Source organism: Mya arenaria, chromosome 17, assembly GCF_026914265.1.
Source record: "Mya arenaria isolate MELC-2E11 chromosome 17, ASM2691426v1".
Classification (NCBI taxonomy): domain Eukaryota; kingdom Metazoa; phylum Mollusca; class Bivalvia; order Myida; family Myidae; genus Mya; species Mya arenaria.
Genome location: NC_069138.1, coordinates 2,709,115 through 2,730,391, shown reverse-complemented (window position 1 = coordinate 2,730,391; position 21,277 = coordinate 2,709,115). Strand labels below are relative to the sequence as shown.

The 21,277-nt window shown below is 36.5% G+C and overlaps 1 protein-coding gene across 3 annotated transcripts in view; it reads right to left on the bottom strand.

Moving 5' to 3' along the window:
* Positions 1-10,545: 10,545 nt before the first annotated feature.
* Positions 10,546-21,277, bottom strand: part of LOC128223679 (rab GTPase-activating protein 1-like) — a 55,279-nt gene continuing 44,547 nt past the window's right edge. For all 3 annotated transcript variants that reach the window (XM_052932971.1, XM_052932969.1, XM_052932970.1), the window contains one exon: positions 10,546-19,819. In XM_052932971.1, coding sequence (XP_052788931.1) covers positions 19,466-19,819 — 354 coding nt within the window. In that variant the 3' untranslated portion in view covers positions 10,546-19,465. The remainder of the gene's footprint in view (positions 19,820-21,277) is intronic.

Here is a 21,277-nt window from a genome sequence, read left to right as displayed (position 1 = left end):
ATTTAACTATATTATTCAGAGCCTAAGAGCTCTGTTGATCAATGGGCTGTTTTGTTGTTCATACCTTTTAGTTTTTGTCAAGCGTTCCGTGTTTCTTGGGACTCAAACCTGTGCCACAAGGTATTTACTTTAAAAAAAAGATAACTGACTTGTCCTTGCAGTTTGAGTTGTATTAAGAGTGTATAAAACCTCTGTTGAAATCACTTGATATAAAAATAAAATTAAAGTCAATGTCTAACAACAACAACAACAACAAAAACAACAGCAGCAACAAATAAACGACAGTCTGAAATTGAAATCCCTCAATCTTAATCCTTAATTTAATCATCCTTGTCGGTGGTATTTGTGAAGTAAATCGCGTTGTAATTTCAATTTAGTAGTTAAACATGATGACTTTACTTATGCAATAATTCACTTCAATGGCAATCATATTGAATGAATAATACACAATGAACGTTAAAACACTATAATTAATAAATACTATAATTTATTTTACGATCTACTTCTACTGATGTACCGGTATATGAGGAAGAATTCACTGTCCTGCATTTTCAGTTACATCTCAAATAATTGGATTTAGTTGTAGTTTGCGTTTTTTTCTATGCTTCCAGTGTTGTAATCATTAGAAAGACAACATTGATGGAATTTTATATGTGTATAATAATAATTTTTAAAAATACAGGAACTAGTAGTTATTTTTTATAAAATTTGGTCAGTTTTGTTGGACATTTGATGAACATTTTTACCATGGGTTCAGAAAACTGATATTGCCTCCTTCAGCGCTTTGGACTTTTGGTTGCTTCAGACGATTTATCTTTAATTTTAATCTGAAGAAAACATGACGTAACATTTTGTGTCAAATATGTTACGTCTCGAATCGCTTGGTTTTTTGACAACAACAGACATGTATAATTCACTTTGTTTTTAATTTTACCGAGGTCAGGTGTTCATTTGATGAAAACAATAGTTCCCATAAATACGTACAAAACGTGTATTGACCGAAATATTTCGTGTCTCAAATGTTACGTCACAAATTATTCAGATTTTGTTCATGTACACAGCCCTTTGTGTATTTCGACAAACTTTAACTGTGTGGCATATAGCTAATACTGTGACAGAAAAGTAGCACCGAACGCGCGCATTGATACTGTGTAGTATATCCAAGATGGCGGAACAAGCAAAGCATGGGTAAGTGTTGTCGTAGAAGCTAACAGATTCGAGGTGGGCTTATTTCATTCAGTTTCATGACATTAATTGATGCAGCTTGTATATTTCGCCTGTACGGGTGCACAAACTAATGATTTGTCTCAATTGTCTTGAGGTTTAAAACATTTGATTTCACGCGCGTTCAGTTCAAATGTGTTGTAAAGAACGATCCAAAGCTGGTATTTTGGTGTCTTATGTTACGTCTACGGTGTCTTATGTTACGTCTACGAAGTCATTGTGTTTACATCGGTACACGCTGTTTTTTAAGCAGTCATAATTGGCAATTTTGCATAAAACTGAGTAAACTTTAACCAGATAATTAGGAATTTCTTAAAAAATGCCTGTTGTCACACAGCTCTTATTACACGAATACGTAACGGCGACACCATTCATTACCGATTTTGACATTTGAGTCCCAAGTTACGTCCAAATAATTTTGAAAAGCATTTTAAGTCTAGTGCTAGTAAGAAAGAATGTATAAACATGTTATGTACCTGTGTTACGCAATAATCAAGAGACATATACGAGAAATAAGCCTCAAATAGCTCATATTACTGCCACAAAAGTATTTAACTTTACTCTTTGATGTGCACCTTTGTGTCCAGTTACATCTGGATGTAAAGTCCTAAAACCGATTGCATGCTTCAAAACTCGGCATGGTTTGCTTGGTTTTTCTGCATAAAAAACAACTATTTATGTGACAAAGCATTACAAATTATAATAAATCAAATGTTTACAACAAGAAAGGGTTCCATTTATAGTGGAATGTCATCGTTACATCACCACTTTTTTAAATAAATTGAAGGCTCATTACTTTTTTTGTGTGAAGTGCTTTATTTAAATCTCCTATGGTATTTTAGAAGTGACAAAAACAAATGCAGTAGCATGTAAAAGAACTTATTAAACTATTGATAATTTTTTTTTTATGTGGACACCAAGCAATTTGTGATGTAACAAAACAAGCTGGACAGTGAATTCTTCCTCATATATCTTAGGTTGTTTTCGATGGAAAATGGCCGAGGAGTTTCGAATGTAGAGGTACCAGGTAATGGTCTAAACGACATTGCACGAGAGACACGAACATACACATACCAGAAACAGACCACTCAAGCATTAAAATAGCTTTATGAATCAGTGTGTGTATACCACGTGATAAATTACGTCATACATGCTATCGGAAGGCAACATTTTGCTTAAAATGAAGACTTAAATCAAAGATAACTTTTCTTTTACAGCACCATTTTAAATAATATAAAGGGCAGTCTATGACGCTTAAAGAGCCCCGCATTTGTTTTATTACCGAAATGTGATAAGCTGATTAGTTTTTTCAAACGCTTCGACAAACCTGGTTCCAAAATAATGTTTTGACAGTGCTCCGTCAGACGGCCGTCTGGTGAAAAGGTTTGTCCAAGTGTTTTAAGAAACTAAACTCTCAATCAAACTCTGATAAAAGACCGAAGGCGGTGCTCCAAAAGCGGCATAGACTGCGCTATGTTTCATTTAAAATGGCGAAGAAATAGTGAAGTTATCTTTGTTTAAAGTCTTTTTATAAATCAAAATATTGCCTTCCTACGTAGCATTTATGACGCAATTTATCACGTGGTATACACACACTGTGAATTAATGATGGGATAACCGCCTTGGACCGGTCAGTGAAACAACAGTTCACTGGGGGTTGAACAATTTTATATGCTAATAACCTCACAACTTGTCTAAACATTTATCAGAAATTACAAAAATAATAATATTAGCCTCATCGAAGCCATCATCAACTTGAAAACAAAGTAAAGGTAACTGAAAATAAAACAACAAGCACTAAAGCTAGCTACCCGCTCTGTCATGTATGGTTCTTTTTTTGTCAATTTGATGGATAGTTCGAGCCTAGAGGCGAAGTGTAAGCCTTCTATAGCGAAGTGTAAGACTTCTATAAGTGACCACCATCTCTCAAAGCCGTGTAAAGAACACAACTTTGGAGTAATAATCTGTATCTGTATTGCCAGTTGCTGTCGATCAGATCTAAGATCTGAATGCTCTGCTGTGCAGTTCTGGAGGTTTTATTATAGAAATGAACTTGGCCTTTAAACTAAGCCTTTATACACAATTCTTGGCTCAAAATGTTCGATGTTACATGCAACTATTATGTCCTGTAAATGGTTTTACGATTTGTTTAGCTCTAGTCACATACCTGTTAAGCCTTGTGTTAAGGCCACTAAGCTCGTCCGTGAACATGTTGGCCCCACATTTTTGGAAAAGTCTTTTGATGATCATACGTTCTTGTGGTTATAATTTAAGATGTAAGAGATTGAGTAAAACTGTTTCATTTTAGTACATGTACCAATAATGCAATTTATAAGAGTTTAGAACTTTTGGGTGTGTTGAAATTAAAACTATGTTTATACAACAAATTAAATAACAACCGTTAAGGATAAAGTGAATCACCGTTGACAGTGATGATACATTTATCACTGGATACAATTGTTAAAAAAATGACCGGTTAGCGCACTCGCTTCTCACCTAGGCGACCCGGGTTCGATTCCCGGCCTGGGCACATGTGAGTTTGTTTTGTGGTCACCAAGCCGGACAATTTGGTTTTCTCCGGGTTCTCTGGTGTTTCCCCTACAACACAAGACCACACTCTCGCGTATAATCGTGCCAACGAGAGTGATTACTATAATGTTGTAATCACAGGCAGCAGTTACGTTGACAGGACCCCCCCCCCCCCTATGGCCACCCCCTCTAAAAAATTAGTAAAAAAAAATGTTCCAATCATTTTTGGTCTTTAAAAAAAAATACTTATTTTTTTTAGAGGGGTTAGCCATAGGGTGGGTCATGTCAACGTAACTGCTGCCTGTGGTTGTAATAATTGTTTCACAATCGTTGTAACATAAACAAGTTTAAACTAGAGATTGATAAAAATTTGTTCAACAAGATTTGCTTTTTGCATTTTTGTGTGGGCCAATGACGATCGAGAAATTTTCAATTTTCTGATCAATGAGTTTACGTAGATCGATTCTGACGTATTCACCAAAATAGTTCCATAGAATACATGTTAGTAAGTAGGCTTAATAGTTAAACTAGTGTTAGTATTTGATGGTAGCATATACTTGGTGTTTGCATTTTTGTGTGGGCTATAAACAATCGACGATTTTTCAAATTTTATTTTTACGTAGATCAATTCTAAGAAAACACCAAAAAAATCAAATAAGTTATAGTCCAATTTTGACGATTTAAACAAATAAATTGTTTCGGGAGATAGAAATTAGTGATATATAGAAAAAGTTCATTGTTTTGCGATCTCGTTATTTCTCCGCGCAATACCTTTAATGTCACGTGCTGTCCTCATTCAAAACATCTGCAAGATGTCGCAAAATCAATACAAATGAAACATCCGTGATAGAATATTTGTCTGAATAATATCGCAAAGGCAATATGAAATATATTGATTAAAGATAAAGGTGTTTCTAATTAGTTTTACAAAATAGATGCACATAACACGCTATTAAAGTAGAAAATCGCAATTTCGTTTCACTTTTGTTGCTAGCTAATTCTTTTCTTCGCTGTAACAGGTTGGCAAACCATGGCTTTAAGCAAAAAAAAATAACAGTATAACACCATAAAAATAAGGTTAGCTCTTCACAAAATTGGCTTTATGGTATGCGACCTTCTGTTTACTTTTTGGCTCTATTAGAGTAAATATGCACCGCTATGTTCTTCCACTTTTAATAAGTCACAACTTAAACTCATTCGAATACACCTGTACATCGTTAGAAGTAGTTTGTAAAATGAATGATAATGATATTAATTAATTGTAGTGTTAATATAATTAATATTCCTTAAAGTAAAGTCCGTAGGTTTAACTGCTAAATTGAAATTACTACGCGATCTACTGGCCCCAATTTCTCGAAACTTCTTAAGTCCCTTATAACAGGATTAAGCTAATCTCAATATTTTTGGTTTCCAGTAAATTGCGTAATATTAATTTCTTTCAGAGTTTTTACACTTTAGATGGAAATAATCTTTATGAGAATCACAATACACAATTTTTCATTTATTAAAATTTGATTTAAGTATGTATTTTGGCTAATTGAAATAAGCTACTTAAGCCTGTTAAGCTTAAGATGTATCGATAAATCGGGGCCTGCAGCGTAGTTAAATGTAAGGAATTCTGACATTGTAAACCGTCATTGGTTTCCAGACATTTACGCAAAAAGTGGCTCATTCCAAGACAAAACAAAAAACAAACAAAAATGTCACAAAAGTCAATCTTCGAGAGTGCAGTTTTAAATGTTGTTGAAATTTAGCTAATTGAGTTTCATGAAAAAACACCAAAATGCACCTGACATATACACATTTTAACAGAATGTTAGAACATTGAAATGTGCTCTCCATATATATATGGGGTATTTCACTTGTTTCAATTTCATGCAACATGAATGTAAAAAATCAATGCGCGTTAAGTTGAGTAGAATTCTAATGTGAGTCTAATCGGCTAATCATTCACTGTACAGGTCCACGCAATCCGATTAGCTAAATCAATCTTCAATCAAATTAAGACCATATTGAATATTACTTTTGGCTCAGCTCTCGATCACACCTTTTCTTCTCACACTCCTTTCTCTATACTTTCTAGAGTATTAATTATGTTTCCACTTAGACAATGCAATACGCATAAGGGTTATTACTCTTATCATTTCAATAATCTTTTTCTTGGTATTTTAGGGCCGTTTTGGGAGAGAATCGTAACTGATTTAAGTAAACCTCTTGGCACAATCCATTAGTATGTTTGAATTTTTTAACGATAGTTTTTTATGTTGTGGGTTTGATCACCACCAAGGTAGGAATAGTGTTGCGGTATAGAGCTATGCCTCTCACCCAGTTGGACGTGGGTTTGATCCCCACCAAGGTGAGAATGTTCTTGCAGTATAGGTAGATGCCTCCCACCCAAGAGGTCGTGTGTTCGATCCCACCAAAGTGAGAGTGGTCTTGCGTTATAGATGAACGCCTCTCACCCAAGAGGTTTGTGGGTTTGACCTCCACCAGAGAGTGGTCTTGCGTTATAGATGAACGCCTCTCACCCAAGAGGTTTGTGGGTTTGATCTCCACCAGAGAGTGATCTTGTGTTTAAGGCGTACGCCTCTCAGCCAAGAGGTCGTGGGTTCGATCCCAACCAAGGAGAGGGGTCTTGTTGTATAGGTAAACACCTCTTTCAGGAGGTCGTGGGTTCGATCCCAACCAAGGAGAGTGATCTTGTTGTATAGGTAAACACCTCTTTCAGGAGGTCGTGGGTTCGATCCCAACCAAGGAGAGTGATCTTGTTGTATAGGTAAACACCTCTTTCAGGAGCTCGTGGGTTCGATCCCAACCAAGGAGAGTGATCTTGTTGTATAGGTAAACACCTCTTCCAGGAGGTCGTGGGTTCGATCCCAACCAAGGAGAGTGATCTTGTTGTATAGGTAAACACCTCTTCCAGGAGGTCGTGGGTTCGATCCCAACCAAGGAGAGTGATCTTGTTGTATAGATAAACACCTCTTCCAGGAGGTCGTGGGTTCGATCCCAACCAAGGAGAGGGATCTTGTTGTATAGGTAAACACCTCTTCCAGGAGGTCGTGGGTTCGATCCCAACCAAGGAGAGGGATCTTGTTGTATAGGTAAACACCTCTTTCAGGAGGTCGTGGGTTCGATCCCAACCAAGGAGAGGGATCTTGTTGTATAGGAAAACACCTCTTCCAGGAGGTCGTGGGTTCGATCCCAACCAAGGAGAGGGATCTTGTTGTATAGGTAAACACCTCTTCCAGGAGGTCGTGGGTTCGATCCCAACCAAGGAGAGGGATCTTGTTGTATAGGTAAACACCTCTTCCAGGAGGTCGTGGGTTCGATCCCAACCAAGGAGAGGGATCTTGTTGTATAGGTAAACACCTCTTCCAGGAGGTCGTGGGTTCGATCCCAACCAAGGAGAGGGATCTTGTTGTATAGGTAAACACCTCTTTCAAGAGGTCGTGGGTTCGATCCCAACCAAGGAGAGGGATCTTGTTGTATAGGAAAACACCTCTTCCAGGAGGTCGTGGGTTCGATCCCAACCAAGGAGAGGGATCTTGTTGTATAGGTAAACACCTCTTCCAGGAGGTCGTGGGTTCGATCCCAACCAAGGAGAGGGATCTTGTTGTATATGTAAACACCTCTTCCAGGAGGTCGTGGGTTCGATCCCAACCAAGGAGAGGGATCTTGTTGTATAGGTAAACACCTCTTCCAGGAGGTCGTGGGTTCGATCCCAACCAAGGAGAGTGATCTTGTTGTATAGGTAAACACCTCTTCCAGGAGGTCGTGGGTTCGATCCCAACCAAGGAGAGTGATCTTGTTGTATAGGTAAACACCTCTTCCAGGAGGTCGTGGGTTCGATCCCAACCAAGGAGAGTGATCTTGTTGTATAGGTAAACACCTCTTCCAGGAGGTCGTGGGTTCGATCCCAACCAAGGAGAGGGATCTTGTTGTATAGGTAAACACCTCTTTCAGGAGGTCGTGGGTTCGATCCCAACCAAGGAGAGGGATCTTGTTGTATAGGTAAACACCTCTTTCAGGAGGTCGTGGGTTCGATCCCAACCAAGGAGAGTGATCTTGTTGTATAGGTAAACACCTCTTTCAGGAGGTCGTGGGTTCGATCCCAACCAAGGAGAGGGATCTTGTTGTATAGGTAAACACCTCTTTCAGGAGGTCGTGGGTTCGATCCCAAACAAGGTGAGAGTCTTGTGGTGTAGGTGTACGCCTCTCACCCAAGAGGTCGTGGGTTCGTTCCCCACCAAGGTGAGAGTGGTCTTGGGTATAGGTGTACGTCTCTCATCAAAGAGGTTGTGGGTTCGATCCCCACCAAGGTGAGAGTTGTCTGGTGGTATAGGTGAACACCTCTCGCCCAAGAGGTTTTTGGTTCGATCCCCACCAAAGTGAGAGTGGTCTTTGGGTAAAGGTGTACGCCTCTCACTCAAGAGGTTGTTGGTTAGGTCCCCACCAAAGTGAGAGTGGTCTTTGGGTAAAGGTGTACGCCTCTCACTCAAGAGGTTGTTGGTAAGGTCCCCACCAAAGTGAGAGTGGTCTTTGGGTAAAGGTGTACGCTTCTCACTCAAGAGGTTGTTGGTTAGGTCCCCACCAAAGTGAGGGTGGTCTTTGGGTAAAGGTTTACTCCTCTCACTCAAGAGATTGTTGGTTAGGTCCCCACCCAGGTGAGAGTGGTCTTGCGTTATAGGTGAACGCCTCTCACTCAAGAGGTTGTTGGTGAGGTCCCCACCAAAGTGAGAGTGGTCTTTGGGTAAAGGTGTACGCCTCTCACTCAAGAGGTTGTTGGTTAGGTCCCCACCAAAGTGAGAGTGGTCTTGCGTTATAGGTGAACGCCTCTCACTCAAGAGGTTGTTGGTTAGGTTCCCACGAAAGTGAGAGTGGTCTTGCGTTATAGGTGAACGCCTCTCACTCAAGAGGTTGTTGGTTAGGTCCCCACCCCGGTGAGAGTGGTCTTGCGTTATAGGTGAACGCCTCTCACTCAAGAGGTTGTTGGGTAGGTCCCCACCAAAGTGAGAGTGGTCTTTGGGTAAAGGTTTACGCCCCTCACCAAAGAGGTCGTGGGTTTGTTCCCCACCAAGGTGAGAGTGATCTTTGGTTAAAGGTGTACGCCTCTCACTCAAGAGGTTGTTGGTTAGGTCCCCACCAAAGTGAGAGTGGTCTTTGGTTAAAGGTGAACGCCTCTCACTCAAGAGGTTGTTGGTTAGGTCCCCACCAAGGTGAGAGTGATCTTTGGTTAATGGTGAACGCCTCTCACTCAAGAGGTTGTTGGTTAGGTCCCCACCAAAGTGAGAGTGGTCTTTGGGTAAAGGTGTACGCTTCTCACTCAAGAGGTTGTTGGTTAGGTCCCCACCAAAGTGAGGGTGGTCTTTGGGTAAAGGTTTACTCCTCTCACTCAAGAGATTGTTGGTTAGGTCCCCACCCAGGTGAGAGTGGTCTTGCGTTATAGGTGAACGCCTCTCACTCAAGAGGTTGTTGGTGAGGTCCCCACCAAAGTGAGAGTGGTCTTTGGGTAAAGGTGTACGCCTCTCACTCAAGAGGTTGTTGGTTAGGTCCCCACCAAAGTGAGAGTGGTCTTGCGTTATAGGTGAACGCCTCTCACTCAAGAGGTTGTTGGTTAGGTCCCAACGAAAGTGAGAGTGGTCTTGCGTTATAGGTGAACGCCTCTCACTCAAGAGGTTGTTGGTTAGGTCCCCACCCCGGTGAGAGTGGTCTTGCGTTATAGGTGAACGCCTCTCACTCAAGAGGTTGTTGGGTAGGTCCCCACCAAAGTGAGAGTGGTCTTTGGGTAAAGGTTTACGCCCCTCACCAAAGAGGTCGTGGGTTTGTGTCCCACCCAGGTGAGAGTGATCTTTGGTTAAAGGTGTACGCCTCTCACTCAAGAGGTTGTTGGTTAGGTCCCCACCAAAGTGAGAGTGGTCTTTGGGTAAAGGTGTACGCCTCTCACTCAAGAGATTGTTGGTTAGGTCCCCACCAAAGTGAGAGTGGTCTTTGGTTAAAGGTGAACGCCTCTCACTCAAGAGGTTGTTGGTTAGGTCCCCACCAAAGTGAGAGTGGTCTTTGGGTAAAGGTGTACGCCTCTCACTCAAGAGGTTGTTGGTGAGGTCCCCACCAAAGTGAGAGTGGTCTTTGGGTAAAGGTGTACGCCTCTCACTCAAGAGGTTGTTGGTTAGGTCCCCACCAAAGTGAGAGTGGTCTTTGGGTAAAGGTGTACGCCTCTCACTCAAGAGGTTGTTGGTTAGGTCCCCACCAAAGTGAGAGTGGTCTTGTGGTATAGGTTTATGCCTATAACCCAAGAGGTCGTGGGTTCGTTCCCCACCAAGGTGAGAGTAGTCTGGTGGTATAGGTGAACACATCCCACCCAAGAGGTTGTGGGTTCTGTCCCCACTAAGGTTAGAGTGATCTAGTGGGTTCAATCCCAACCAAGGTGAGTGAACACATCTCACCATAGAGGTCATGGGTTCAATCCCACCAAGGAGAGAGTGGTCTTGCAGTAAAGGTGTACGCCTCTCACCATAGAGGTCGTGGGTTTGTTCCCCACCAAGGAGAGTGGTCTTGCAGTAAAGGTGTTCGCCTTACACCCAGGGGTACTCACCCATGCAGACATTTATTTCAAACGGGGAAAACTTTCTCAAAAGGACACAGTACTGTTTTCTGCCCAGCTCGGAGTGAATTATTTCAGCGTTCATCTGTCTGCACAGTTGAGTGAATATAATTATTATCAACCAACAAGTTTTTTTCAACAGTGTTTATATAAATTACCAAAATAGCACATGCAAAATAATGCAACACATGTATGATAATATTTTTTTTATTATTTTCGATATCGTATATTATATTAACATAGATTTAATATCAAGCAAAGAGGTGCGAAGCAACAACAATTTATCATAAACACATGTTCATGATAAAGTACACAATAAATGTCATTTAAGTATCAAGGAATAAACTGAGCTGTTATTAATAAAACATCTTAAGTCATTTCCTAACTTAAACCATGTTCCTAATCTAAGTAGCCCCCTGGGGCCATATTCAATAAGCAACTTAGATTGAACTTAGATTTTAAAATTAGAATCTAAGTGTTTTGATTGGCCTGTATAATTAGCTGACCAATGGGCTGAATGGAATCACTGAGGCGTGTCTAAGAATTAGGATAAGATCAATATTGAATAATGGCACAGGAGATGTATCATTAAAATTTTATAAATGTTTTTATTTTCAATGTCTCTATTTAAAATTAACACTTTCTTGTTAAAAAATGTGTACAATTATTAAAATTCTACTAATACAATACTGGCTTATCTAATAAACTACAGACTACATTAGCTTATCCATAGTGCACTTATTGTTCACTACTAGTGCACTCCTAGTGAACAAGAGTGTAAAGTTTGGTCTTAACAGTACTGTACAAAATAAAAGAAATTGACTTAAGCTAGGAATTGATTTAGAATATCTTATGGATACCTTCCCAGTACAGTTCATTATAAACATAGCATTTAGTTTATTAAAGGGATCCACTCAAAGATTATTTGTTAGATTATTTGTCTTTCGAATTTTGTCAAAATTTAGTTATTTTCCTTACTTTTATGAACAAACATCAAACAGTATAAACTCATTTGAACAGATGTTTGGAAATCCAAGCCAAAAATAACTCTATTTCTTATATCGTTTCTTACGTTTTTGAGCAAAAAAACAAACAACAACAGCGTTTAGTGACACATTTTTAAACATTTATTAACAAAAGAGCTATAATATGAACTCACAGTTGATAATGTTGTATTGTTATAACAAGCATTTTGTTCAAATCTGACACAGATATTTATTGTTGTTGTTGCTATCTTGACCATATAACACATGGATGAGTCCCTTGAAGACAAAATCATTAACAGCTCATTTTTAAGCCGTTTTGCAAAAAATCTAATTGAATTTACTGACACAACAACAAATAGCGATAAGTTATAATGAAATATCAAATGCATATGTCGAAATGCCTAAATCTTCAACTTCGATAGTCATGTCGACATGTTTTATGCCACTTTAGCAGTTAAAACTTGACATATTATATCGTCTTGATTTCGACGACAAAACGATTTGAACACAATATATCAACTTCGAAATGAAGGCTTGGATGCATAACTCTGCCATGACTTTTTTCCTTCAAACACAGGAAAGTTCAACATGAAAACAAAAGACTTTTTTTAAACCTCAACTTACTAAAGTTAACACTACCAGTGTCAAGTCAATGAATTGCGAAAACAGATGACGCCTGAAGGTTAAAGTCAACGTCATTGTTGTTAACTCCGTTCAAGTAAACAACGAAGTTAACAACATAGTCAGCGTCATTGTTGTTAACTCCGTTCAAGTAAACAACGAAGTTAACAACATCATTGTTAACTTTAAAATCGATATTGCACTAACAATTGAAAAGATACACTTATAATTTACAGTATTTCTAACAATATTTGAGAGAAATGTTTCACAGCTATACTCGTTTAATGTAGGTATATGAGCACAATATAAAATATTCTACTTTTTAAGGTTAACAACGATGCCGTTAACAACGATGCCGTTAACAACGACGAAATTAACAACGTTGTTAACTTTTTACAGATTCCTGGACAATCAGCTCATCATCAAATGAAATAACAGTGTGTTCCTGATGATAATACATGTAGAATATTAAGCATTATATAGAAACTACACATGTACAAAACTTATGGAATGCTTTTTACAAGGAAATTATTAGGAAATCATGATTTCAATTAGTATTGACTAGAAGTGATATAATGAACTAATTCATGTAAAAAATTATATTATTAGATTTTAAACGGGTACCATATAGGTTTACACTTGGGTAGATGACTTTTTCCCCCACTATCTTTTCTATTTTTTAATGCATTTTCTTTGGCATCTATCAAGTGTAAACCTATAATATGCCCCTTAAAAGCATGACAATTTTTGTAAGGGCAATATTTCCATAAATGACAGGACTTAAAGGTACATGTAGTTACATTTTAATAACGTGGAACATATATCTGGTATTTATACATAACTCAACATTTTTTTTACTATACGGTAACATCTTATACTCTTGCATTGTTTCTTGAAGTTGTGCCATGTTTGTGAATTTGTCTGTACATTAACTTCCATATCGGAATGGTTACAAGCAGGCAGAGCTTAACTGTTCCATAACTATCATGCGGATATATTATAACACTTTTCTCAACACCCCACACTAGTTGCTGACAATATTTTTTTATTATGTCCTTAACAACATTTATAAATTATCTTCCATATTGGAATGGTAAAAAGCAAGCGGAGCTTTTCTTTTCTATAACTATCATGCGGATAAATTATTACACTTTTAACTTACACCGCACACTATAAAGTTATTGACATATGTCCTTGACAACAAATATAAACTACCTTCCATATCGGAATGGTAAAAAGCAGGCGGAGCTTAACCTTGCTATACCTATTATGTGGAAAAATTACAACAATAACCGCATACTAGTAACTAGTTATTGAAATATTTCCTTGACAAAATATATAAACTATTTTCCATATCAGAATAGTAAAAAGCAGACGGAGATAAACCGTGCTATAAATATCTTACGGATAAATTTTAACATCTTTTACTTACATCGCATACTAGTAACTAGTTATTGAAATATGTCCTTGACAACAATTTACAAAACAGTTCCCTCGTCCACTAGCTTTGACAGAAATTATACACTCATGTTGATTCCACGAAAGTGCTTGTATATACCATATAAGTCCTATTAAAAATGCCATCAGCCCGAATACTTTTCATCAGATTTTTTTGGCATTTTTTGGAGCTTAAGGTAATGGAACTCATAGGTCACAGGATCAGAAAATAGACACATAAAAAGACCCCCGGGGTGTCTAATACAGCTTTCAAGTTTAACACGACATTTACGGCAATTTCAATAACACCCGTTGTGGGTTAAGTTACTATCACTTACTGAAAGTATACGCATGAACTTTCAGAATTTCACAGAGCATGACATGTATGTGGTTTTCAGTATAGAATAAATTATACATAAACATTAACAGAACTCATAATTAACAATATATACATTGCACAATGCCATTAAAAAACAAAGAGGCAGCCTGATGAGGAGGAATACGGTAAATATACTCCCAAGTTGAAATATCTCAAAATCTTAACCAGTGTTTAACGTTAATCATGGGTCGAGAGTGGTCTAGTGGTTTAAGTGCCTGACTCTCATCCAAGGGGTGGTGGGTTTGATCTCATATAGGGTGAGAGTGGTCTAGTGGTTTAGGTGTCCACCTCCCACCCAAGAGGTTGTGGGTTTGATTTCAAATTGGGCGAGTGGTCTAGTGGTATAGGTATCTGCCTCACACCAAAGAAGTGGTGGGTTTGATTTCAAATAGGGTGAGAGCAGTTTAGGTGCCTGTCCCTAAACCAACACCAAAGAGTTTGTGGATTTTACCACTCGGTTTAGCGTAGTCTATAGTGGTAAAGGTATCTGCCTCTCACCTAAGAGGTTGTGGGTTTGATCCCCACCAGGGTGAGTGGTCTAATGGTGTAGATGTCTGCCTTTCACCCAAGAGGTTGTGGGTTTGATCTCTAATAGAGTGAGAGTGGTCTAGTGGTATAGGTGTCTGACTCTCACCCATGAGGTTGTGGGTTTGAGCACCGCTAGGAAATGTTCTCTAAGCCTCTGACAGGACACAAGCAATGCTCAGATGTCTGCCCAGAACACAGACTAATGAGTGATTCATATCAGTGTTCAGTTGTTTTAAATATAGCTCAAATAAAGAAAACCAAATGCTTTAGTTGAAATGTTGTATATTTTACAATGATTGTGAAGAAAGCTATGATAGCTTATACTAAGTCACTCTCGTGGACACAATGTTGCGAGAGTGTGATCTTGTGTTGTGGGGGAAACCGAAACCAAACTCACATGAGCCTAGGCCAGGAATCAAACTTGGGTTGCCTGGGTGAGAAGCGAGTGCACTAACCACTGCGCTAACTGGACAACTGGTTTTTAAGCCCTTTTAATGGAATCAAGCTCAAAAGGATAATAACTTGAAATTCTCCTTGAAAGAGTTTTAAGGCTTTTAAATAAGCAATATTTAAGATAATCAGAATCAGTTTTTGTGTGTGTAAAATCTAGTTTCAATGGCAATTGGGCTAAATAAAGTAAGATACTTATGTTATGAAAGAATGCTCAAGATTTTTCCAGAAATAAGGGCCACAGCCCTTGAGGCTTATTCATTCCAATAAATACTTAATGAAATATAAATATATGTTATACTTCAATGATATGAATAAAATCAATACTTCTTTATATCATTATAATACTATAAAGGAGACAAATGTTTAGGAAATAGAGATCTAAACACATGTGATGTTGAAAATGAGTCCAGTTGGGGTTTCACATTAACAAAAAAAACGCAACTTTAACCAAGAGATAGAATCATAAGCAAACTTATAGCAACTTGTTAAATAAGGTTAAATAACCTTTTTGAAAATATATCAATGTAGCTATGATTGCTATTCTCATCTTACAAAAATGAAACCGTCACTATTTCGCTCCAAAGGACGCATTTTCGCTGACAACATGATGTTATTATAAAACATGCCTTAATGCAAGGAAGGTACCAGGTGTTAAAAATTAAATTTGAATTGTCCTTTTTCTGCTTTTTTTTGGATACAACTAAATATAATAGTTAAAATTATTTGTGTTTTTCTTTATCAAACATTTTCGTTCCCTTTCAATTAAATAAATAAAGATGTACAGAAAATTATATTTACAAGAAAAGGTGGGACCATTTTATCACAGAACTTTCGCATTTTCTGGTAGTTTCTGGCTATTTTATTCAAATTGACACTATTTTAAACAATTTTAATCTTTAAACATTGTTTTAATTTTAAAATTCTAGGCTCAATCTCTAAACTTTTTTATTATAAAATTCAATAACTTGAAATAGAATACTTTTACAACTATTTTAATATTATAACATTGTTTAATTCTAAAATTCTTTAATAGGTTAATCTCCGAACATTGTTTTATTGCAAAATTCAATTACTTCAAAGTGATAAAAAAAATAATCTCTAGACAATGTTTTATTATAACTTAATTACTTTAAAATTGTTTTTTTTTTCTTAACATTTTTAATCATTAAACATTGTTTTATTGTAAAATTGCTTTATGATTAAAAGAGATACTACTTTGAACATGGTAATATTGCAAAATTCAATTACTTCAAAGTGATAAAAAATTTAATCTCTAAACAATGTTTTATTGTTAAACTTAATTACTTAAAAATAACATTTCTTTTTAACAATTTAATCTTTAAACATTGTTTTATTGTAAAATTGCTTCATGACTAAAAGGGATACTACTTTGAACATTGTAATATTGCAAAATTCAATTACTTCAAAGTGATCAATTTTTTTTTATCTCTAAACAATGTTTTATTGTTAAACTAAATTGCTTTAAAATGACAATATTGTTTTATTGTAAAATTGCTTCATGATTACAGGAGATACTATTTTGAACAGTTTTAATCTTTGAACATTGTAATATTGTAAAATTCAATTGGGCTTAAAAAAAAAATACATTTGGTTCGGGTTACCCGACCCTACCTACGGAATAGGCGCCGACCTTACCGTTTTTATAGTCAGTTTGACAAAAAAAAGAAAAGAAAAATTAAAGAAAAAATATTATTTTTTTTTTTTAAATTTCTTTTCAATACGTAGTTTAAAACCTTAAATGCTTACACAAAAGATAACACCATTCCGCTATGATGAAAATGACATTCTTATATAAACCTAATAAAAATAAAAATAAAAAAATAAATAAAAAAAACCCCTACCTACCTACCCTACCTTCTGAAAAGGATGTAACCCTAACCAAACAATTACTTTTTTTAGGCCTTGCCACTATTCAACTAATAAATTAATTGCTGTAATAAAGTGTGATATGATATTGAATAAAAACAATCTCTTATAATATGGACAATATTAACATACCGTTTTACATGTGAGTCCATATTTCATTTTTGTCTTTTAATGGATAAAAAGAGTAGGCAATGAATTTTCAGAAGAGAAATTTTGTGACCATTTTCTTTACAAAGAAACATTTAAAAGTAATCACAATGTATAAGTTTTTAAGTTTACAAGCAAAATTATCCATAACATGGGTATTGCACACAAATATGGAATAGTCCACTTTTCATTGGAACAATGCATTTCCATTTGAATAATCCATTTTCCATTGGAATAATCCATTTCTTGTTGGAACAATGCACTTTCCATTGTAATAATCCATTTTCAGTTGGAATAATGCAGTTTAAATGTGAATAATCCATTTCCTATTGTAAAAATTCATTTTCCATGGGAATAATGCATTTCCATGGGAGTTTTGCATTTTCCATGGGAATAATGCACTTTCCATTGGAATTATCCATTTTCCATGGGAATAATGCACTTTCCATTGGAATTATCCATTTTCCATCGGAATAATGCACTTTCTATTGAAATTATCGATTTTACCATCGGAATAATGCACTTTCAACTGGATAAATCAATTTCCCATCAGAATAATGCATTTTCCATTGGAATATACATTTCCCAGCGGAATAATGCACTTTCCATTGCAATACACATTTCCCATTATAATAATGCGCTTTCCATTGGAATATACATTTCCCATTGTAATAATGCACTTTTCATGGGAATAATGCACTTTCCATCGAAATAGTGCACTTTCCATAGGAAAAGTGAACTTCCCATTGGAATAATGCACTCTCAATTGGAATAATCCACTTTCCATTAGAATTATCCATTTCCTATTGGAATATAATGTATTTCCCATTTGGATAATCCATTTCCCATTTTTCATTGTTATCTTTGTCAAAAAAAATATTATCAACATGTAACTACATACAATTTCACATGTTTGTGATAGATTATTGTCAATGAAATATTTATGATAAATATATTAATTATTATGATCAATATTGCAATATCACAACTTAAAATAATACATATTATACACTCAACAAAAAATGATAAAGGATCGCTTTTGAAAACACTGTATTTAAAATAAACACTCATCAAAGTTAATTAATGGGTCACTTATCAAAACGGCTGTATTACAAATGCAGATTTTCCTTTCAACATTCACAAGATACATTAAGAAAGCTCATGAACAATAACAACTGATTTTTTTTCTCTGAAATATTTTGGTAGTAACCTTTCAAAACCTTTAGCTGTCCTGTAGGAATATTTTAACAATGGTATAAGTGACCTTTAATCAGGTTTTATTTTGAGTGTAATTCATTATATTTTGTGACCATACCATTATTCACTATTTTTAACCCTTTTTATAAATGTCTCGGTAGTTTTTATTCATAGCACAAACTGGCAAGAAGAGAGTGACCTACTAGATTCATGTTTTCTGCACTGAGATATAATTATTTTGCCTACAAAAATACATTTAGTTCAGGTTACCAGACCTTACCTTCGAAAAAGGCGCCGACACTACCATCAGTTGATATGAAACTAGAAATGTGTCCATAGGACACGGATGCCCCCACTTCGATTTTTTGTCACAGAAAATAAGCCATAATGATTATTCAGGATAATCTCAAGTCTTTTTTTGCAAATAAAGGGCCGTAACTCCTAAATGACAAAAGCGATTTCCATGGCTATCGAACTGGATCAAGATATTATGGTCACAATCATGTATGTAAAGTTTGGTGAGGATTGGACACATACTTTTCAAGAATTAGATTGGAAACATATATTTTTGAAGTATTTTTGGCAAAAAAGGGCCGTAACTCCTAAATGACTAAAGCGATTTCCATGACTATCGAACTTGATCAAGATATTATGGTCACGAACATGTGTTTAAAGTTTGGTGAGGATTGGACAAACAGTTTTCAAGAATTAGATCGGAAACAATCTTCGGGACGTACGTACGTACAGACAGACAGACGTACGTACGGACAAGGGCAACCCTATATGCCGCCACTTTGTGGGGGCATAAAAAATAAAATAATAAGTGTGTATTTTAATATGTAGTTTGAAAAATATTGAAAGCATTGCTTTAACCCCGTTCTTTAAAGGATTTCAATTTTGTTCTTATATAATGCCTAATAAAAAAAAGAAAGTTTTGGAAAAGGATGTAACCCTAACCAAATCATTTTTTTTATTTGGCTCATGCATAACTTCATAAGGCCGAAAAATAAATTTGTTTCAAATTTTTGTTCCCCTTAATCTTTTATATAATTTTATATTTTCATTTGAAACTTATTAGATCAGTCTCATTTTAAAATTTTTAACTATCAGTTTTGGGCATTTTAATAATGGCAAATATTGAAAATAGAGTTAACTACCTTAAAAGTACCATGGCCAATCAAAACCATTATCAAGATGACTTCGCTATTCTATTAATAGTCACAGGCATCCATCACTCCAAACTATTTTGCTCACAGACGTTATAATTACTGTATGAAATATTTCTGCCTATCGCAGACTTTTATTTTTATGCATGCGATTGTTAACCAATCAACTTCTTCATGTAAGTTTGCGATCAAATTCTTAGTTTTTCTGGAAAATTTTCTGCCTCTTGCCGTTTACATGTACATGTGATTTGCTAACCAATCCACAACATGTCATTTCACGATCTTTTTCAGTAACCAATCAAAAGATTCCTCATTCCTTTGAAGTGGAATCTTTCCGTTGCAAATCTTTCGTCGAGGGGTCTTTTTTCTGCATTATTGACACATCTTTTATGGAGTTCTGGAATTTTGAAAACCAAGTATTCTTTGAAGCTTGGATTTCAGTTACTGCTGAAGTAAGCTGATGGGTCAAATCTTGCGATTTACACTCAGCTTCGACTAACGCCAACTTTGTTTGGGCAAGTTCTAATTCAAGCTCGCGAACACGGCTTTCTAAGTTCAGAACTTTTGGATTGACACTGTCTGGATCTATTTTAGGTTCGGGGAGTTGCACCTTCCCGTCCTGATCGAAAAGTTTGCTACATGTTTCACAGGATTTCACTTGACTCTGTAAAAAACAGAATACAGTAAGAAAGTTTTTAACAGTTAAAACATTAAAGCTGCATTCTCACAAGTTGACCATTTTGACAACTTTTTTATTTTTTGTCTTTTAATGAGCCAATTTTTGCATAAATGACTGGAAATCAATGATATAAGACTACTGACAAAATATCAGATCGCAGTTTATCATATTATGTTCGAAAATAGATATTCTAAGGCTAAAAGCGTTACTTATGCTTTAGGAACATGAACATTTTTAGCAGTTTACCAAAATTTGAGATCTGACCTATTTTGAATGATCTAATATGACTGAATTGAAGGCATCAATGCCCAAATTAGCCAATTCTGACACAAATAATTCTAAAAGTCTCAAAAATGACAATCTGTGAGAGTGCAGCTAAAACATGAATGGATGTGAGCAAAAAACTATTGGACCCTAGGATTTACTACTTTGGGGGCCATTTCAAAAGTCAAATTAAGTTGTAAATTGAAATTATCTTTGTTACATATTTTTGTAATTTTTCTACATATTTGAGTGAATTGAACTTTAGCCAGGTTTAAAAATGAACACAAATTTGAGGAAATAACAAGAGCTGTCACAGTATGTGACGAATGCCCCCGAATGTGACACTGACCTACGAACAAGGTCAGTACATGAAAAGTTGATCTTGCCTTTACGTGTCAAATACATATGTAGCAAGTGATTTTAAATTGCCTCTGAACATAAAAAATACCACCCATACTTGACAACCTACACTGTTATGTCCTTATATTCAGAATTCCCTTGTGAATAAACACTTAGTGTATCTTTCACCTTAGAGGTAGGGACATGGGTCTTGCACATGAAACGTCGTCTTCGTATGTGGAACACATGTAGCAAGTGATTTTAAAATCTGTCCATACAAGGGAAAGTAACAGCCCTGACACGACAACCTAAACTCTATGTCCTTATATGCAGCACTCCATTGTGAATAAACACGAAGTGTGACCTTGACCTTTGAGGTAGGGACACGGGTCTTGCATGCGACACGTCGTCTTGGTATGTGGAACACATGTGGCAAGTTATTTTAAAATCTGTCCATACAAGGGAAAGTTACAGCCCTGACACGACAACCTATACTCTTTGTCCTTATATGCAGCACTCCATTGTGAATAAACACTATGTGTGACCTTGACCTTTGAGGCAGGGACACGGGTCTTGCACGCGACACGTTGTCTTGGTATGTGGAACACATGTGGCAATTTATTTTAAAATCTGTCCATACAAGAGAAAGTTACAGCCCGGACACGACAACCTATACTCTATGTCCTTATATGCAGCACTCCATTGTGAATAAACACTAAGTGTGACCTTGACCTTTGAGGTAGGGACACGGGTCTTGCACGCGACACGTCGTCTTGATATGTGGAACACATGTGGCAAGTTATTTTAAAATCTGTCCATACAAGGGAAAGTTACAGCCCG